This window comes from Gekko japonicus, unplaced genomic scaffold (assembly GCF_001447785.1).
Source record: "Gekko japonicus isolate JY-2015 unplaced genomic scaffold, Gekko_japonicus_V1.1 scaffold1538, whole genome shotgun sequence".
In the NCBI taxonomy this organism is placed as follows: domain Eukaryota; kingdom Metazoa; phylum Chordata; class Lepidosauria; order Squamata; family Gekkonidae; genus Gekko; species Gekko japonicus.
Window position 1 is genome coordinate 72,447 of NW_015170327.1, and position 21,959 is coordinate 94,405.

The window sequence follows — 21,959 nt, forward strand, 5'->3', positions numbered from 1 at the left end:
AGCATGGACTCTAATCTGGGAGAACCGGGTTTGATTTCACCTGCAGCTGCTGGTGTGACCTTGTGTCAGTAATAAATTCTTTCAGAGCTGTTCTCTCAAGCACAGTTCTTGAGAGAGCTCTTTCAGCCCCACCTACCAAACAGGGTGTCTATTGTGGGGAGGGAAAGCAGATTGTAAACCGCTCTGAGACTCCTTCAGATAGTGTAGGGCGGGTTATAAATCCAATCTCCTCCTCTTCCTCCTCCTTTTAGCGCGGGTGCATTTTACCAGTATACGATGCCTTCACGAAAGCCTCAACAGCTTTTACCATTTATTTTCCAGATAAATAAACAGACTTCTAGATGAGAACCCGAGGCCTCAAAATAACTGGAGCTTTCTACTCTGCTTATTGCCGGCATAGCCTGCGAACGGTGTGCCATTTTAGTACCTTTGCTCCCCGGCTCCACGCCTTGCTTTCTCTGTAGCGCAGGGAACGACAGTGATCCCCCAACATCAAACTACATTTCCCAGGATGCAGTGATACCCCACTGGGCACGCGTGATGCCTGTGCCCTTTGGCCGGCTTCTTTCCCATTGACTCTTTGCGCTGCTTGCTGGCTTCGCAAGTTCCTTAGGCTGAAAGTCGGTGGGTTGTTCGTGGGGGATGGCTGCTCCCTTGAGGTTTGACGGGCGGGTGGTCCTGGTGACTGGTGCCGGGGGAGGTAAGCAGCGACCTTGATTGTTCAGGAGTAATTTATTGGGCTGCAGAAAGGAAAGGCGGGTGGGTGTTCGCTTGTAGGGTTCTTGGTCACAGGTAGCTGCAGGATAAACGGAGAAAGAGATCCTGTGTGCATATCTTTTGAGGGGAAACATTGACGTTAAATTGAAATGATGTCGAAGGACCAAGCTAAAAAATTCCGAGTAGCCTGGTAGTCTGGTAGATGCATCTGAGCGTTCCCGAATGAGGTAAAGTCCCTCCCCACATACACATACACCGAAGTTAAAGCCACTTGTTTCCATGAATATATCTAATTTTTCTTTAAAGCTAAGATCCACGTGTTAATGTTGTAGTGAATGTCATACGTTAATGGAGTTTTTATGAACTTTCTTTTCAACGTGATGTTGCAACATGAGTAAATTCTGGCCACTTTTATTCCCCCCCCCCTGTTAAATAACTCAAAAACAAAAGGCAATGACAACTTGGAAACCAGGAAGAAGAGACCTGAAACTATAATCTTCATATTGTGACTGCATTTTGCCTTTTTGAAAGGTCTTGGGAAAGTTCCTGACTTCAGTGTCACTGGACTGTTGCAGGTAGTTGAGGGGAGGAGTGAGTTAAATCAAACTACAAGGATTAAGCAACTGCCAAGGAAGATATCAGATATAGACAACAAACCCAGGCTGTTCTTTTATGCTTACAACATTAGCTAGTTCAGCAGAATTTGTACTTGGAAGTTGTGTGCCCTAAATGCAAGGTGTTTTGAGTCTAGTTTGGGACTATGCAAAAGAGAGAAGAAGGGATGACTAGGTACAGGTACACTCAGAGTGTTTTGAAATACAAAAAATGAAATCCTAAAACAACTACATATTAATTCCACCTGTTAGCATTGTTTAAGAATTATTCTAAATATTAATATCCCCAAATACTTAAAAACTGGGCCCAAATTATTTGACTGTTCTCTTGATGAAATATCATTGTTCTTTGCAAGTTTGGCACTGGTCTCCAATAATGGCATATTGTTTTAATTTGTTTGTACAGCATAATAGGGGCCACAGTGGCTCAGAGGTTAAGATGCTGAGCTGCAGACCAGAAGGTCTATAGCTCAGCAGTTCAAGACCCGAATGCCACATGACGTAGTGAGCTCCCGTCTCTGGACCCAGCTTCTGCCAACCTAGCAGTTTGAAAGCAAGAAATTGCAAGTAGATAAATAGGTACAACTTTGGTGGGAAGGGAACAGCGTTCCATGCGCCTCAGCATTTAGTCATGCCGGCCACATGACCACGGAAAAAGTCTTCAGACAGTCCTGGCTCTTCAGTTTGGAAACGGAGATGAGCACCACAACCCTAGAGTTGGATTCGACTGGCTTTCGAGCAAGGGAAACCTTTACCCTTTCAACATAATATCTACTAAGTCTAATCTTTGTGGGTTAATTTTATTAGTAGTTCAATAGTATACGTCCATACGAAGGCTGCTTCTTAGTTTTAAGAAGAAGAAGAAGACAAGAGATTGGGTTTATACCCCGCCCTTCACAACCCAAAGGTGTCTCAGAGCGGCTTACAAACTCCTTTCCCTTCCCCTCCCCACAACAGACACCCTGTGAGGTAGGTGGGGCTGAGAGAACTCTGACAGAAAGTGCTCTTTTTCAAGAACAGCTCTTATCAGAGTTATGGCTTGCCCAAGGTCATCCAGCCAGGTGCAAGTGGAGGAGTGAGGAATCAAACCCGGTTCTCCCAGGTTAGAGTCCGCGCACTTAACCACTACACCAAACTGGCTCTCTTCCCAAAGTACTGTTATCACTGGTTTGAGAAGACCCCATGCCTTATTGTAATTCAGCACTTTACAGATTAAGTATTTGGCTCTCTTTGTAGCTGGAACTCATTTGCATATTAGGCAACACACCCCTAATGTAGCCCCTGTAAGAAGACCTCTGTAAGCTCTTGGAGGATTGGCTACATTAGGGGTGTGTCGCCTAATATGAAAAAGAGTTCCTGCTACAAAAAGAGCCCTGAATTGTGACAGCTTTCTGTTTGAGAATGTTTAAACTTACATTTACAGTCCAGCAAAGCAGACATTCACCTTTTATTGCTGAGTTATGTTGGGAGTAAAAATCAAATCAAAAGTTTGTTTAATGGAGTGACAGTTTGTAATACGTGTGCTAGTTTGTCTTGGAAAGGGGGTAGTGCACCCTGGTGAGGGAAATTTTAACTGTGGGATGCTCTGGTTTCAGGTATTCACTGCTACCTGGCAAGAGATATGCAAGAATGAAATCCCTCAGGAAGCATAGACATTTTTGAAATAAATACAAACAAATCCAAAGTCTCACTCTGATCTCTTCCTGCCTACAAATCTAGCCAGGAACGTAGTAGGCCCCATACCTACCCTTTGTACTACCTATTCTTACCACACACTTTTTAGATAAGCACAAGTGCTTCTTCATACCAGAAAGACAGGTTGTATATTTCAATATAATTAAGTCTTATTTGCACAATGGTGTTTCTGAAGAAATAGTTTCTGACATGCTACCACATGTTTATGGTAAGTTCTGTTGTGCCTTAATGGTGGGATGTGTGAAACTATCATTTTTGTCAAGGCTATACAAGAGCGTTTATCTCAGACTGTTGTTCAAAGCCTTATGGGCATAAGAAGCTGCCTTTCCTTGTGTAGCCCAGTATTGTTGACACTGACTGACTGTAATACTGGAAGTCCTTTTCTGCTGGTTGAAATCTTTAACTAGAAATTTTGGGGACTGAACCTGAGATCTCTAAATATAAATCCAGTGCTGTTCCATAGAGCTGTGGCTCCTCTTATAGTTCTTAAGAATGCAGGAGAAATAACATGCTTCTGTCTCTCATCAAATGTCCTTAAAACTCCTTGTGCAGTTTTGAAAATCACCATTTTCCTTGTGAAAATATTTAGGTATTACCCTTTGCATGTTAACTTTATATGCATATGAGTGTCAGATGGCATATACAGTGTGCACACCTGTTTCTTTGGGGGGGGGAACACATTTGTTGTCAGAATAACCGTTTTTTTTAAAAACAAGATCTTTCCATTTAAAGAACTGGTTGACATTTACATGGAAGCAAGATTATTTGGTGCTCATGGCCTACCAGAGATGCACATAAAAATGTGAAACTCACTAAAGAATCACATTGCACGTGGTAGCTGGAAAACAGAGAGTTAATTCTACCAGTAGAAAGCTCCATTCAAGAATAGCTGATACACAATTGTCACTGTAGGAAGCACTGTGGAATTCTGAAAAATCTAAAAAAGTGGTGTTGAAGTACTAAATACTTTTAAGAAGCTTTAGATACAGGAACACTGTGTTGCCATCTCAACAGCAGTTTTTTTTCCTGGAAGAGTGGCTTGAGAGCATTCTTCTAAATAAGCACAACAGAAGGAATGTTGTTTATTCTGTGAAGGTTCTTCTTTGAATTTGTATGTAGCCTATTTTTGCCTAGCCAAATGCTCTTCTCAGTTTGTTTGGAAGCAAGTTTATTTCAGTGGAAAAAAACTATGAAGTTCTGTCCATGGATCTTAAACTTTTGAAGAGCGCTGGGCCACTGAAAGAGCTTTTGTAGCTAAATTCTCAACAATAGCAGGGTTGAGAGGTCTGTACGGAAACAAAATTGGATTGCTTGAGAGTTAAACTTAAACTTGCAAGACAACCCTACTAACTTTATGTGTAGTAGATTAACCCAAATACTTTTCTTCCCTTCATCTATTATGCAAGAATAAAATATGGTTGGGAACTTTGGTTCTCTAATGTTTTACAGTTTATTATAAGGGTGTATGAAGTTGAAAGCACTAGAATTCGCTTATCATAAACGTAGCTGCTTCTGTGATGGCCTTTCTGGGTAGAGGATCACTGAGTAAGCTGGAGTGTCTCTAACATTAGTCTTCTGTTTCTGAGACTGTTGAGCTTCCCAATGTCTGATTGCCCTGGTCTACAGGGACCAACTTCAGAATGAATTTTGCTTTTTAGTTATGTATTTTTCCTGTTAAACTGAATTAGGGGCAATCTTGACATTTCCTTGTCTTTAATTCCTACTAGGATTGGGCAAAGCATATGCACTGGCTTTTGCTGAAAGAGGAGCTTCTGTGGTTGGTAAGTTCACTTTTGATCTTCTGCCAGCAACCTTTGCCTTTATAACTGTGAGTTAAAATGCTGCAAGTTGTTCTGTCAGCCTTTGCACTTTTTTATTAATAGTTCCTTTCTGAACTCTTGAAGGTCAGCTCCCTTACTGAGCTGCTTTTCTGTTGAAACTTCCCGGACTTAATTTAGATGGCAGGGCAGAGTTACCTGTGTCTTGCATAACACTTAATGGTACAGCCTTTTTGTCAACAGTGCCGCTCATTCTTATGGGGAAACAAATGCTAGATGGTAGTTATCTCTCCTTATATATAATTGTGTTTTCGGGTGACTCTTTCCTGAACGTTCCACACGCTCCCACAGCATTTGGCTCTCTGACCTGTTATTCCAACGGTGTGCCAATCCAGTGGCTGCATTGCCCTCAGAAGCGGCAGCCAGCATCTCGGCCTCAGTGTCGTGCGAGGCGATGGGCAGGATGGACGCACCGGTGGGCAGAGGCTCAGAAGGCTGAGGCTTGTGTTGCCGTTGGTCGCAATGGCTCTTCCTGTGCAGGCAGCAGCAGTTGCGAGCGACCGTTCAGGGGAGTGGGGCATCAGTGGCCGTGCGTGACGCCCGTGGAGCAGCCGTCAGCGCCTCAGGTCTCCCCTCTGCCACAATGGATGAGCCCCTGACCAAAGCAGGGCCCTTTCTCACCACTCTGAGCCGGGGAAATGAGGCCGAGTGCTGGCCCACCCTGCTGGAGGGGAGCTCTGGGGAGGCACCGCTTGATCTGTTGGACACCTGTGGGCCAGGCTGCCAGCCGAAGCTCCTGCTCTGCCTCCAATCGCTGTGCCACCACTGGCTGCCCATGCCTCGCCGTTACCTGCTGTCTCCTCCAGCTGCCCCTTCCCCCGGCGAAGATGTGCCACTGCCGTAGGTGCTCCCTCAGCTGGTCCCATCCTCACCTGTCACCATGCCACCCTGTGAGCCCGGCGAGTGGTTGGTGGGCAACAGAGGGCTGCCTTTTGGCAGGGAGGCCAAAGCTGACATCTTTCTAGAGCTCATTGTATTGATTTTACAACGAGCTTTGCTGCTAGTAGCTAATATTTTTGGACATTAATGTTGTCCAAAAGCAAAGGTACTTGTGGCAGAATAAAGCCATGTGAAGTTGTGAGAAGAGTATCTTAGAAAATACTGTTTATGATGTTATGGAAATATACCATAAAAGAGGTTACTTGACATGAGCTTTTGCACATAGTCAGCCTTTATAGACAAGGACAGCTACATCTGATGCATTAAAGGCAACTGGAGTTGCAAGGTAAAAGAAATTGTGCATCCATGGATAAATGTTGTAAACAGGATAATAAACTCATTTCTATCAGTCCTACCCTCCCTTCCAAGGAACTCAGAACTGCATACATAAAGATCCAGCATAGTGTAGTGGTTAGAACTTCAGATTAGAATGTGAGAGCCCAGGTTCAAATCCCCACCCTGCCATGGAAGCTTGCTGGGTAACTTTGGGCCAGTCACACTCTCTCTCTCTCAGCTGAACCTACCTCATAGGGTGGTGGTTGTGAGGATAAAATGCAGAAGGGAATGATGATGTAAGCCACTTTGGGTCTCCACTGGAGAGAAATACCTAAATAAAAATAACTTTCTTCCTCTATTGTATCATCAAACCAGCCCTTTGAGATAATTAGGGTGACAGTAAGTGGTGACCTAGACAACTTCAGGGCTGAGTGAGGGTTTGAACCTGGGTCTTCCTGATCCTAATCGGATGCTGCTGTCCTACAATGGCTCTGGTTAATTTCTAGATTAATGAGATATGATAAGGGATATACAAAATATGTGAGTTAGAGTGAGCATTCTCAGTTTTTACGCTACAGTGATAGCCTTTCTATTAATCCCAAAACTTATTGCCCTATTAGTTTCACTTGCTCCCAGTTACACTTGATGACACTAGCAAGCCTTAGGTCCTAGCCCTAAGCTTATGCCAATATATTCCATTTAAATTAATTGGACCTGCTTGTTGGTAGATGGGTTTAGGCAGACAGATGCTTCTACTCTGCTGTGAGCTGTCAGCAACTAACTTCCACTGGTTCCTGTGTAGCATTAGTTGGGGCAGTACTGAATTTTCACACTGCTTTGCATAATTTAGTGCCCGCAAACTAGGCAAAAAGTCGTTAGCACAGGGCCAGATGGCTCCTGTAATAAATAGCTGTAGTTTTCCAGGAGCTCATGCGGAGGATGGCCTTTCCATTAATCTCTATGAATGAATTATTCCATCATATTTAGAGAGAACATGTTGATTTAGTACTGTAATGGACAAGATTGTGAATTTTTACAACAAAATGTGGTTGAAGCTAGAAATGGCAGTGAGTTGAGCATGTGTTGTTTTGTGCCCTACTGACACCAAGCTGCTAATTTGCAATATTGCTTTGTGAATGTTAGCATATCCCAAACAGCTTTGGATACAAAGTATGTATATTCTAGTGGTCGTATTAATAAAAAATTCCCTTCTCATGCCCTGGTTCACTGTAGCTTTTCCCCTTGAAGTGACTGCAAATGTCTCCTTGAGGATGGAGACAACAAAATCAAATGCTAGCCTTTCCTAAAGCACAAAACTGACCTGATGATTATGCTGGTAACTTTGTAACATGTAAGAAGACTAATCTGAGTGTACAAACCAATGAAGAGGAGAAACTTTTAATGAAGACCACAAAGAAAACTATAGTACAAAGATTGCTTCAGTCTCCTGAACCCTAAACTGAAACAAACTGTGAGGAGAGGAGTATGTGAACCCTGACCTTGTTTTCAAGCTTCCGAACCATCATCTGGAACATCGGCAGAATTGTTTAACGGCCCAAACTCAGGCAGGGAAAATGTGCTGCTTGAATTCTTAGGCAGTCTAGAACTTGCAGAGTTGAACTATAAGCCTATCCAGGAACCACAGTTTTTAAAATATATTTTATCATAGCATTATATTTTTTGAGAACAAATGTCTCATTCATTTGTAGAGGCTGACAACTCTAGCAGTATGCAAAACTCTCTTTTGCTGCTAAACAGCTTTTCAGTAGTTCCAGGCTGTTTGTTAACTTGCAGATTTAGTAGCTGCGATCCAAAGGAGCTATTTATCCATGCACAGGGAGATGACATGTATTTGTGTAAGTTTCTCTGCAATTTTCCCTGCAGCGGCTCCAGCTAGTGATGAAAAAAGCCATTTAAAGTGAACAGTTGTTGTGGCAAGTTGCTCCGCCTGAGCTGTGCATGCAGTTCCTTTTAATAGAGGTTAACAACTGTTTTGGATTATAGCCTTACTCTGGACTTGGTCACAATTAATTTAAATGCAAGCCAGCTTCATTTTTTATTTAACAGTGTCCAGAATATGCCCCCAAATGTCAAGTTGTGGAACAGTAGAACAGGATCCTTTTATACCCATCTTTATATTCCTTAGTTGCCAATATATTTTATTAGATTTTTCAGACTTAAAAAAAAAACCTAGACATTTTTAGCAGAGGTGTCAGTTCTGCTGTTATTACCTCATGTTGTGTTTGGTTAATATATAACTATACCAGTGTTTTAAACCTACACTGGAAGACATTTAAAGAAATATTGTCCAGGACACCAGAAATCTGTGCGGCACTTTGTTGCTGTACTACAAATTCAGTTAGTTTTGTACTAGTTTCTGCATTTGTGGCTTTCTAGAGCTGGTAAAAAATAAGCGCTTTGTGGCTGGTATCTTTCAGGTACTAGGTAGCAGAAAGCTTCCAAAATCTTTTGGAATCAGAGCTAGCTATGCTTCAGCATGTCTGGTGTTGAGGTGTGCCCAATATATTGGCTTTTAGTCACACAGTGTTTGGGGCCCTTTCTATGATTCCCTTCCATAGAGACCTCGCCTGTAAGGCTACTGCAATATGACACCTTCTGGAGAGGGAAAAAAACAGGGGTGTTCAATCAAGAATCAAATTGGCAAAGTTATTGTAAATGCTGTAGCAGAAATCGTAAAATCAGTCCCTCATTCTCACTATAATCTCCAGTGCTGTCAAGCAGAGCTGGTATTTTCAGTCTTGATTACCGTAGTTTCACTCTTGCATGCTTCTTAGTGTTTGACCTATAGATAAGTACTGTAAGGATTGAACTTTCCCCTTGTGTTCCAACCAGTCACTGACAGTCTAGGTTAAGAACTGATTTTCAATGTGCCTTAACGTTTTATAGATCTCTCTTGTATGTGTCATGTTATGCAATTCCATCTGGCATCATTTGCACAGATCTTTAACTGTGTGGCGAAATGTACCTTCTCTGGCCTGCAGGCCCTGTTCCACCCTGCCCTCTGAGGTTTTCCCAACACCTGGAGAGGCTTTTCTCTCTCTCTGGTAACCCACCTACACCACCCGACCTTTGCAGGAATTACCTGCTGGGAGGGTCAGGACTCCCAGCTTCCCTTCTAAGTTCTAAGGCCTTGCCTCTGTGTCTCCCGCTGCCCAGTGCCTGGTCACCACAGGGATTGTTTATGCCTTGTGCACCCCTGGAGGAAAAGCCACTTGCCAACTGACTGACTGCCCCCCTGACACTCCTTTTAAAATAGCGTGTCCAAGACAGTGGAGGTCTGTGTGTACAGAGAACCACTACCAGCATCAAAAATTATAAAGTATTTATTAAAAAGAAAATGTTCACAGGCATACTTTTAGCACAGCACCAGATTGAGCAAGGGATTCAAAAGAAATGGGTAAAACTCAATTCCTCTGTCCCTCTCTGTATACACGCCCTATCAGATTTTAAAAAAACAGGACAGGCTCCTTAGCTTAGGAAGTTACAGATCTCTACAGTGTTTTCATTACCTTGAAGTTTCCTCCAGCTATTCAGACAAGCACATGGTTAATGGCTGTCTCCTTCAGACCTCAGTTAAGAGTTCTTCCTCCTTGCTTCCTCCTTGCTTCCAGGAGCCCTTCCTCCTTGCTTCCAGGAGTTTTATCTTCTCCCTTTCCAGGAGTTTTATCTTCTCCCTTTCCAGGAGTTTTATCTTCTCCCTTTCCCCTCCCACTGACCCGATCAGGCCAGGTCAAGGAAGCTTTTCCTGATGTTTCCAGAAATTTATTCCTGATGTATTTCTAGTCTTAAGTCCTCTAAGTCTCTGTTCCCTGCTTTAGGGGGGACTGGTCTATCCAATTGTCTAGCTAGACCTATTAGCATTTGTATGAAGGTGGGCTGAGGTAAGTCTAGAAAGTAGTTGAACTGACCTCCTCCCTTCATGCCTGTCCTCTGCCCAGAGAGGGGAAAAACAAACTTTTAAAACCAGAGTGAAAGTTTTGCTCATTTCAGACCAAAGGGCAGTTCTCCATAGTGAGCTTTTATGCAAGTGCCTGAACTGTTGCTGAGCTCCTAACCAGTGGACTATCAAATGTATTGCTTTCTAATGTTGGCCTAGTTTAACTGCCTATATTTGAATTTAAAAGGCTTTCCCTTTATATCACCAGCCACTCCATGTATCAGACTGTTAACCATTTTTCTTGTGAACGTTTTAATATATGTATCACTCTTGAATAGTTGTGATATATTTTGTTCTTATGAAAATACTTCTAGTCTGCTTTTCCATCCAAGAACTTTCAAAGAAGTTAACAATTACAATCCTTAAAAACAGCAACTGTGAAAACAATAAAGGAAAAATACCAGCACACAAAACAACTATTTACACTATCAGAAATGACAGCAGCAAAAATGATGAAAGCCCAATATGGAATTGAGTTTAATCATCTGTCTTGTCAAATGCAAGGCAATATTGGATAAAAAGTAATAACTCAGTAATCTTCTCTAAGAGCTAATCTAAACATGTAATAGAGAATGTATAAGATTTATTTTTGAGCTAGTTTTACATGTGCACCGAGATCTTGCCATCAGGCAAGTGTATACCCAAACATGCACCCCCTTGTACATATCTGACGCATTAACAGTGGTATGAGAACTGCACCACACATCATTTTAAATGTTTTGATTTTCTCTTTGTTTTAGAACAAAACTTGAAAAAAACCCTGTGGATTACAAGAGTACATAAATGCTTAAGAACATATCAAATACACTGTTTGAATTATGATACTTTCTCAAATCTATCCATTTTATTGCTGCACTGTGGTTTGGGATATTTGTTGGATTGTAATAACCTTTGAAATGCTTTGCCTCATGAAACTGGGAACTCAAGCATCCACCCATTTTATGATTGCAGATAAAAGACATCAGATGTAAAAATTCCTGTTTTAACACTCTGCTAGCTTATACTTATGGAGCTGCGGTGGCTCAAGTGGTTAAGATGCTGAACTGCAGGCTGTGGAAGGTCGGTAGTTCAGCAGTTCGAGACCCAAGTGCCGCATGACGGATTGAGCTCCTGTCTTTAGTTCCAGCTTCTGCCAACCTAGCAGTTCGAAAGCAAGAAATTGCGGGTAGATACCTTCAGTGGGAAGGTAACAGCATTCCGTGCACCTTGGTGTTTAGTCATGCCGGCCACATGACCACGGAAATGTCTTCGGACAGTGCTGGCTCTTCAGCTTTGAAACGGAGATGAGCACCGCAACCCTAGAGTCGGATTCAACTGGCTTTGGAGCAAGGGAACCTTTACCTTTACCTAGCTTATACTAGGGTCCTCCAGATAGTAACTGGACATGCAGGATGCACACTGAGAACAGGATTAGCAAGTGCTTAAGAGGGGTTGTAGTAGGGGTCCCATGCAAGCTGCCTGTGCATATAGCCAAAGCTTTTTAGCTGCTTTTGCTTTGGCAGTAGGAGTTGCAGTGGTGAAAGACTCCCAAAGCTCTCTTTGCTGTTGTGTGTTGTGATGGACTGCTTTAAAAGCTCCCAAGTGCTGTATAAACATGTGACGGACTGTGACGGGTTGATGCTTCACAGAGCCAGAGAATCTTTGAGTGACAGGCTGCTCAAACGGATTTCATTGGATAGCATCAGTTGGGAACTGACTGCTGAAGATAATTTAGTTTAGCACTGACTGAGGACGGGGAAGGTTGGCAAGGAGGAGTCAGAGGATTGTTGAAGACCCCATTTGGGCTAGAAAAAGGGACAGAGCTTCTAAATTAGAGAAGCAGTTCCCTGCCCAGTTGAAAAGGGAGGTAGCCCAAAGAGAAGACATGTACCTATGTTTTAATTCCGGCGTTGCCGCTTGTTTGCCACCCTGGGCCGTATGGGTAGGGCGGGATATAAATCCCAAAATAAATAAATAAATAAATAAAAGAGTGATCCCTGGTGTGTTTAGAGAAGGATTTTTGGGTACTTGGTAGTGTATCCCTGCCTTCTGAAACCTGAAGAGTCAGTTAAACTCAGGAACGTATACTGGAGTGTTTAGCAGACACTGAATATACAGCCTCTCATCTCAAAGATTCTAAGACTTTGTGAATAGCTTAAAACTCTTACTTTGCTGGAAACCTATTAACTGGAGTTTGTGAAATTACTAAGTTACCTCAGAGTTATTCTTGATTCACCTCAGATATTTTATTACTGACTCTGACCTTTTCCCCTTAAAGTTGAATAAAATATTTTGGTTTTTATTATTTATTTATTTATTGTATCCTGCTTTTATACTGTCCATTCCCCAATAGGACTCAGGGTGGTTGGTGCATTACAAAATCAAAATCATATGGATAAAATGGATAAAAGTCACAATGAAATTCCATAATAACAGAATTCCTTAATTCCATAGTAGCAATACAGTTTAGAAAACAGATGGTGATCAGAGTTCCAACTGTGCTACCACCTTGCAGGGGGGAGGAGTGAGAGTGCTGGCAAGATGAACACTGTCTCTGTCCTCAACTAAATACCTGGTGGAACATCTCTGCCTTGCAAGCCCTTTGGAACTGTAGTCAGTCTTGCTGGGCAAAAATGTTACTTGGCAGAGAGTTCCACCAGGTTGGGGCCAGAGCGCTAAAAGCTCTGGCCCTAGTTGAGTTCAGCTGGATTTTCTCAAGCCGGGGACCACAAGCAAGTTCTTATCCACTGAGCATAATTCTCTCCGAGGGGTATACCGGGAGAGGCGGTCTCAAAGATATGCAGGTTCCAGAACATTAAGGGCTTTGAACTTTCAGAAGTCTCTCGTGTACCATTTTCAGACGTATAAGTTAAGGAGGTGATCTTGTCTCTTCCCTCAAGTCCCTGGGCTGAGCCAGTATCAAAATATAATAATGTGACAGGGCAGGGCAGCCATAAACCTTCAAATGAGAAGAAGATAGATAAAAGGGGCTGCTCAGTCAGAAAGGAAGGGAAAATGGAGGGAAAATCCTGCATGTGAGGGCATGTTTGCTGTATGTGTCCCCCCCCCCCACATTCATACATGGCCCTTTGGAACCTGTTTTCTTTACTGTTGCTGTCTTATTTTTAATTACAGCGAGGAACATCTGCAGCAGTGAGCAATTTTTTTCTCCAGTGAAAAATAGCAAAATTCAGCCACTTTGTTTAATATTTGAAATAGCAATAAAGTTTTGAAGTAATAATTAAGTTTATTCATGAGAATATTTATTTTATGCTATGCTTCAATTAAGAAGTCTTTTCAGAACAAGTCTAAGGGCATATTTTAACACGCTTCTTCAGTTCAGATGAATTATTGAACAAGCAGTGGAAGCAAATGCTGAATTGCATTCTGTAACTTAACCACATGGGGGTAATGATGCACCATAAAAACCTCTGCAAGTGGAATTCACTTTCCTCCTTAAGCTGTCTTCCTAGATAAGTTGGTTTGCATTTTTATTATTATATAATCAGTGTCTGAAAACATGTAAATAGCCCTGCATCTTTTCAGCAGTTCTAAAACATTGAATTGCAGTTCACTAGAGAAGGATTAAAAACAATTGCTGTTTCTGTCTGAATTTAAAGTACACTAGGAAAAAAATCCTGTAAAATGAATTTTTGCATCCAGGATGCTTGGGACTCTCATGCTTAACAATCCATTATGCTTTCAAACTGGGATTGGCAATAGATGATCTGCATATGGCCCCAAGGTAGTTTTGTTCATTTGTAATGATCTTATCAGAACTTTGACAATTCTACTTTTAGTTTATATGTATTTTGTGTGCTTAAATGTATTTCTGGTACTTGTGTTTGCAAAGATATTTGTGAACATGTATAAATGCTCATAGGCAAGCCACGTTAATTAAAATTCTAAAGCCATCTGCTCGTGATTTCTGAATGTAAACAGCATGATTTAAATTTGAAGTACTGACTTGAGCTTTTCATGTTTGAGGGTAAAATGTGTTGGGAGGGGGAGTGCACGTCCACTAATAGTATGCAACTTCATTTAAAAGAAAGCCTGTTACATAATGTGTGTGTGTGGGGGGTTGTTCTGTCATTGTATGTGGCATTGCTTTGTGAAGCATTTGTGGCAGGCACATAATGCCACAATGTTGCTGAAACTAAGTCAGTCAGACTGGGCCTGGATGGGAAACCTCTTGGTAATTCTGTGTACATTGCCTTGGATTCTATGATGGAAGAAATGAAGATCATAATTATAATTCTCTAAAGAACTAATTATTTGTAAGTGGTTTTAAGGTTATCTCATTACCCCAAATAGAAAGAACTGGTTTCACTGGTCCGGTGCTTTCACCGCTTAGGGAGGCTTACTATGAGAAGTGTTCCAAATGCACATTTGGAACACTTCTCATAGTAAGCCTCCCTAAGTGTAACTGGAACAATAGAAACATCAGTTCCAGTCTGGTTAGTTGTTCTTGTTGTGATCTCTGATTGAAAGAAGTGGAGTGAAGTTATTTAAAAAGGCACAGGCAGAACCCACTGGACCTCTATACTCTGTAAAAGTTAAAGAAGCCCTAGTTCTGGGTACTTCATACCTGGTTAACTACATTCCCATGAATAATATCTTCTTGGAGGATTCTATTGCTGTCTCTTCTCTGCCTCATTTGCTGTTAAAATTTTATTCCGTTTTCCCCAGCCCAAATGTTTTCCACTCCAAAAACAATACAAATAGCAAGATTCAGTATATAACATTCCTTGGGGAGGGATCTTCAGCTGAACTGGGGTCAGACACAATGGAAGTGATGCTGCCGTAAGTGCTAGCCAGGCAACTGTTGTTAGCAGCACGGGAAGGATGAAAATATTCAGTCAGTACCTGGAGATCCCATGTAAGTTTCTTGTCCACAGCAGCCACACAACTAAACTGATGTCTGAATCCTCATTGGGGACCAAAGAATGGGAAGAATGTTTTATCAGTAATGGAGGGATATATTAAGTACAAGTTGGCCGTCATTTGCCTCCCCCCCCCCTGTCATGCAGTGAATGATCTTGGAGGTGACTTCAAAGGACATGGGAAAAGTTCCTCAGCTGCTGACAAAGTTGTTGAAGAAATAAGAGCCAAAGGCGGCAAAGCAGTGGCTAACTATGGTATGTCTCTCCTTTCTCCCTCTCAATAAAAATGTTTGCATCCAGAAAATAAATATGTACCTACTACAGAATACAAATGACCACTAATTTGAATTTGATTGAATTAGGAGGTCTCTGGAAATTTCAGGTCTCTCACTTGAGTGCTTAAATCAATGCTTTCTTCAACTGAATTTTGTCTTTAAACTCATCACTTGGTTCTGGTCTCTGATTTGAAAGTGAAATCTAAATGGCATGGAAAGCTGCCTAAATTTGTGTTAATTGGTTACCCATTCTATGAAGCTGGGTTTGGTGCTGCTTCCAGTACTTCCGTTTATTATGACAGACATACATTTGCTACGATATAATGTGGGAAGTGGCCCTGAGATACTCCTGTTTCTGATAGTACTTACCATATGTCTTTTGAGAACGGATTATTCTAACTCCGGCAAAGAGAGCTGGGAAGAGCTATGTTTTACAGGTCATTGATCATCTAGTTTGATATTTTAAGTGTTTTTGTATGACTTCTTCATGTATCTTCCTGACTTTAAATTGTGATGTCAGAAGTAACCATGAGTTTAGGAGGCAAAATGTTTCCTGCATCTTCACAGATGACAAATTGAGTCATTTAAGAAGAAGAAGAGATTGGATTTATACCCCGCCCTTCACTTGGAGTCTCAGAGCGGCTGACAAACTCCTTTCCCTCCCCCTCCCCACAACAGACACCCTGTGAGGTGGGTGGGGCTGAGAGAACTCTGACACAAACTGCTCTTTTTCAAGGACAGCTGTGCCAGAGCTTGGGACTGACCCAAGGTCACATCAGCAGGTGCAAGTGGAGGAGTGGGGAATCAAACCCGGTTCTCCCAGATTAGAGTCCGCGCACTTAACCACCACACCAAACTGGCTCTCCATTCAAACGATAAATACAAAAACTATCTATTTCTCTTTTATGTTTACAGTATTCTTTAACTTTTCAGGGCACATACATGGGCTTGGATCCAAAGAACTATATGTGCATCAATGTCCCGTTGTAGTGAATTGTTGTGTCCCCCCCACTACCCTGGTGATGGAGAATCACTAGAAAGGTGCACAGTTCACTGAGGTGAAGCTGAGCCAGGGAATAGATTAGCAGCTCTTCTAATGTGCAAGTGGAAGTGTCTTCCATTCATGCCAGGGCCACTCTGTATCCAACTGTCTACAAAGCATCCTATCCAGCTGTGCATGTGTATATTCATTAACAATGTGTCATGTGAATGAGATGCTTATGAGTATAGCTGTGTACAGGATTAGCCCACCCAGGCCAGTCCAGGAATGGGAGGGAATCCTGTACTTTTTCAGTACATTAAACAACAAGCCACGAGATGGTCTATACCCTCTCTGGTTTCAGAACAATGTGCCACCAGAACCTCTTTCACTAGTCCCTGCTTTTCCTAAGGGAGAGATTCCAACCCTTAGTTAGCATCTGGAATTTAACACAATAGCAACTCTATCCAGAGGTGCACACTCTTACCAAGGTAGCATATGTGGTCAGGGTTAGGCACCAGGCTTAGACTTGGAATTCAGTTACAACATCAAAACCAATTTAGCAATAAGGAGAATCTTTATTCAGTACAGAGCTTAGCATAGACTAGCAGAGATTACAAAAATAACAAAGGCTAGGGCTGTTTGCCTTAACTAAACATTAATGATTCATGGTTACCACGTCAGGAGTATTCATCAGTCCAAGATAATGCCAGTACCAAGGGATTTTGAAGGGAAATCCCATTTTTGCACAGCCATGTGCTCCAAGTCACAAAGCAACTCTTTGTCTCTCAAGAGGCAGCATTTTTGGTGCCATAAAACAGATAATGACAAGAGGAGGAAGGGAGAGCTAAGAGACTCACTCTCAGAGGGATCAATCAATTATAGCCCAATTCCAGTCACAAATTAGCTGTGGCCATCAGCTAATTGCGAGTGGGCATGGGTGTGCCCAATTGCTGGTCGTCATAGCTGCAACACTGGAATGGCTAGAAGTTTGGAGCCCCTCCTGCAGGTGACCCAAACTCCACAGCTTCTTCATGGTCTACGTGACTAGTCGCATGTGGGCCAGAAAGTGTAGCCATGAGGTCTGACGTTTGGCATGAAAGTGTGAAAGAATGTGGGTTTATGGCATGGCTATTGAGGCCATGTGGCCTCACCAATTGGCTTGCAACAGGAAACAAGACACAGTATGTTATCAAAAGACATCACAGGAGAAGGCATGTGAATATAGAAGCAATATTTCTATACAAGCTGGAAGCATGGTTGCAATAGCTGCAGAATAGCTGTAGTCACAGGCTTTATTCCCATCAGTATTTATAACTGCCTGTTTCTTGTGTCCCATTGCATATGTGATGAAAATCAGGAGCATTGTATGTGAAATTTAATGTATGTAACCTGGCCTAAAAGACTTCTACTTCTTTACCCTCTATGAGGGACAAAAAATATGTATTTTGTATTATCTGTATTTTAAGAAATGTGTGTTTTTGTGACTGACAGATGTTGTTTTTCCTTACCGGATCTTTGCAGATTCAGTGGAAGCTGGTGAGAAGCTTATACAGACAGCACTGGATGCATTTGGGAGAATAGGTATGATTTCTAGATTATGTGGATCAATAAGTGGGGAGATTGATGCTTGGAGGCTCCTGCATTGGCCTTGTATTCTATTGCTCCATTAAAAAAATATACTGTAAAATTTGGAAGTTAGAATCTGCCAGGACAGAGAAACACTTTTATTAGGCTATTTGAAATTGTAGTTCTTTGTGAAGTATCTTTACAGTAACTTGAAGACTTCCCAGAATTTCTTGTACTTACCTTTTTCAGTTTATTTGGCTGTAACTCAATTTTACTGTAGAATTGTCACAACCATGCTATTAGGAGGTGAAAATGTTTTAACAAGAGGAAATATTTTATCATTTGTTTAAAATGGCTAAACCTGTTGGGGTTGCAGGAAGGTTTATTTCGAAGAACTTTTTTCATTGTTTTTTTTGATAGCTGTGGCAATTGTAAAGAGGTAGGAAGATTTAGTGAGTGAAGTTAATAAATGGTGCGTACAAATACTAATACCTAAAATTAGCTCTGTAAAGGATCTGTGTGAATCTGGAGCTTTCCCCTCAACCCCCCCCCCTTCATTTTAGATCTTTTAAGCAACTGTCCCCTTACTACTTGTGTACATAGTAACAATGTTATATTGTGGTCAGAGTGTAGGACTAAGACAATATTATTCTGCCACAAAGGTAACTGGGTGAACGTAAGCCATTTCAACCTACCTTCACACTAATCTACTTCACCTGATTATTGTGCAAATTAAATGGAAGAAGAAAGAACAGTGCACGCTGCTCTGATTTCCTTAAAGGAACAGCAGGATAAAAATGTGTAAGATGAACTAAAATTAATTCTGAGTATTTGTGCACTAATTGTGGGAAGGTAGTACATAATTTTAAAATAAATATGGTTTGCATTTACAGTTTTGAACTGAATAGTTTCTTCCTGTGTGTGATAGGTGTCTGCCTTAGAATGCACAGGGCTGCCACTGAAAATGGCATCCTTGCATCAAGTACTTTCTTCTTATGCTAGGATAATTGACCTCATTACGTGTGGTTCCTTGCACAACATGATGATGAATAGATGCAAGGAAACAATCTGGTAGTGTCCTGGAGGAAGAGAATTAATGTGAAGGTGCCAGTGGCAGGCCTGCATAATACAGTTCCAGACTTTATCTCTGTGTGTAAATATTTTATACAGTATTTTTATGTTGTGGAATAGCCTCCTTGAAAGAAATTAGAAAATTTCTCCTGTCTGCAGTTTCAGAGGGCTTTTAAAACACAAATCACTTTTTGGAACAAAAGGCTCTTCTAAAAATACCTTGAAAGACTGCAGTATCTGGACTATATACTGCTTTATTTATTACGCACTTCCACTATTTATTTAATTCTGTTCTTAGAATTGTTATCTTGTGCTGGTTTTATTTTTATACACCTTGGGTCCCAATTATTAGGGAGAAAGCTGAGCATATAAATGTTTTAAATAAATAAAATATAACAATATTAGAATCACAAAAAACAACCAGAAGCAGTAGCATTTAACAGTGCAGCAGCACCCAGCCCATAATACAGATAAAATCTAAAACAGAGTTGAAGTAGGCTAGTTATTAACAGTACTCCCCCAAGAATTACACCCTTGTAAACCCATTGACTTTAATGGATTTAAAAGGGTGAAGCTCTATTTAATATTGTGGTGTAATTCACTCACGTTTTACTAACCATTATCCATTCTCTGTGAAAGCTTTTCCAATTGTATGTGTGAGATACTCCTTTCATTCTGTCCACCCATTGCCACTTTATTAGCAGTGTACAAAAAGCCCATGTGAGCCACAGCCACTTCCTTTGGCGAGCATAAACATTTTGTGCCCTTGCTGCTTGTGTGTTTTTTCTCTCTGAACTAATCAGATTTGGTGCAGGCCAATATTAAATGCAGTAGGGTTGTAGTGAATAAAACAGGAATGGAATAGGTACGTGTTTATGTATCTTAATATCTTATATGCATTTTTTGCAGATATTCTGATCAATAATGCTGGGTAAGTAGATCCAGGGGTTGCTTGCTTTTTTCCCTTCAGTTATATAATCCTCTTTTTCAGTTTGATAATTTTATTCCTTTTTTGTCTTATTAGCATACTGAGGGACCGTTCATTTACTAGGATAAGTGATGAAGACTGGGGTGAGTTGATTAAATAGCAAAGCCCCTTTTTCTTTATACATCTGCTTCTCCACTTTCAAGGATCATCTAAGACAATTACCTAATTTTTCCCCCCTAGATATAATTCACAAAGTTCATTTGAGGGGGTCCTTCCTGGTAACCCGAGCTGCATGGAACCATATGAAGAACCAGAATTTTGGAAGGTGAAGATGAGTTTGGCTGCTCACTGAACATCCTGCATATGGACAGAAGATAAATAAGAAGGAAAAAATACTTTGTGACTGTGCTAGATGTAACTGTTTCCCTTTAAGATTTGAACATGTTAACTTTGTTTCTACTTGGCAAATGTGCATCTTTCCTTTCTTTTTGCAAGAAATGCCCATGACAGTTCATAACAACTGAACCAGTTTTTTCATGGTAGCCAGAAATAATTTGCAAAAATTCAACAAATGCTTCAGAATATGTTCTTAAAGGCATGTTTAAAAGAGCCTTTAAACACAGATTTTTAAAAGAGGTCTACCTTCATCAAACTACTTGTGCTTCTCCTACTAGTTCAATCAAATTCCATCCATGGTCCAGGACTGGGTATCCTTCACCCCATGGGATTTCCCTGCAAACCTGAAAGCAATGGAACCTAGGTCATCTAATTATGAGGGTTCAGTTACCACTGTCCATGCATTAGGATAAGGTACTCTAGGACTAACGGTGCAGTACTATACAGAGTTACTCCAGTCTAAGTCCATTAATTTCAATGGGCTTAGAGCCAAGTCACTCTTCGTAGGATTGCACTAGAATTGTATTAAAAGATAGCCAGGGAAACCTGAAAGAATCTGCTGTTTCACTATTGCTCCATTACTCCGTCTTACCATTTTTTACCCAGGGTCATAATTAATTGTATATGGAATGAAGAAGCCATTATGTACCATCAAAGTATTGCCATAAATTCATGGTTCTCAACTCTTAGATTATTTTAACTAGCTTTCATTTGTCAGTCCATATGTGTCCACTGTTCTCTGTACTCTCCCTAAATTACTACAGAGGATACAGTTTTCTGTCTTGTTCACTTGATTGTTACCATACAGTGAATAAGGTCTGTTTGGCACAAGGTAATATTTTTAGGATTCTTTTCACCCAATAGAAGGAATATTCTTGCATGACTCTGTCATTTAAGAACAGAAGAGAAGCTAATGTTGAATCAGGCCAATGGTCCATCCAGTCCAACACTGTCACACAGTGGCCAAAAATATCAGGTGCCATCAGGAGGTCCAGCACTGGGGCCAGGACACTAGAAACCCTCCCATTGTTGCCCCCCCCCAAGCACCAAGAATACAGTGCATCACTTGCCCCAGACTGAGAGCATATGTTGATCCAATACCCTCTTGAAGCTGTCCATGCTTGTAGCTGCCACCACCTCTTGTGGCAGTGAATTCCATGTGTTAATCACTCTTTGGCTGAAAAAGTACTTCCTTTTCTCTCTTCTAACCCGACTGCTCAGCAATTTGAGTGCCCACAACTTCTTGTATTGTGAGAAAGGGAGAAAAGTACTTCTTTCTCTACCTGCTCTATCCCATGCATAATCTTATAAACCTCGATCATGTGATCCCTCAGTCATCATTTCTCCAAGCTAAAGAGCCCAAAGCATTTTAACCTTTCTTCATAGGGAAAGTGTTCCAACCCTTTTAACATTCTAGTTGCCCTTTTCTGCACTTTTTCCAATGCTATAATATCCTTTTTGAAGTGTGGTGACCAGAATTGTATACAGTACTCCAAATGAGGTCACACCATTGATTTATACAGGGGCATTATGATACTGGCTGATTTGTTTTCAGTTCCCTTCCTAATAATCCCGAGCATAGTGTTGGCCTTTTTTATAGCAGTTGCACACTGTCTCAACATTTTCAGTGAGTTATCAGTGAGTTATCTACTATGACTCCAAGATCTCTTTCTTAATCTCCGCCAGTTTGGATCCCATTAGCGTGTATTTATACTTAGGTTTTTCTGCTCCAATGTGCATCACTTTGCACTTGGCCACATTGAACCCCATTTATTTTTGAACAGTGAGATGAGCATCTCATTTAATCACTACAACTTTGGTATGTTATATGAACTCAGCCAA

The 21,959-nt window shown here is 41.2% G+C and overlaps 1 protein-coding gene across 1 annotated transcript in view; it reads left to right on the plus strand.

Annotated features, from left to right (window-relative positions):
• The first annotated feature begins 593 nt into the window (after window positions 1–593).
• Window positions 594–21,959, plus strand: part of HSD17B4 (hydroxysteroid (17-beta) dehydrogenase 4) — an 82,853-nt gene continuing 61,487 nt past the window's right edge. Inside the window, exons 1-7 of the mRNA XM_015418109.1 lie at window positions 594–700; window positions 4,754–4,807; window positions 15,047–15,154; window positions 17,678–17,737; window positions 19,703–19,724; window positions 19,818–19,864; window positions 19,962–20,046. Coding sequence (XP_015273595.1) covers window positions 643–700; window positions 4,754–4,807; window positions 15,047–15,154; window positions 17,678–17,737; window positions 19,703–19,724; window positions 19,818–19,864; window positions 19,962–20,046 — 434 coding nt within the window. The 5' untranslated portion in view covers window positions 594–642. The remainder of the gene's footprint in view (window positions 701–4,753; window positions 4,808–15,046; window positions 15,155–17,677; window positions 17,738–19,702; window positions 19,725–19,817; window positions 19,865–19,961; window positions 20,047–21,959) is intronic.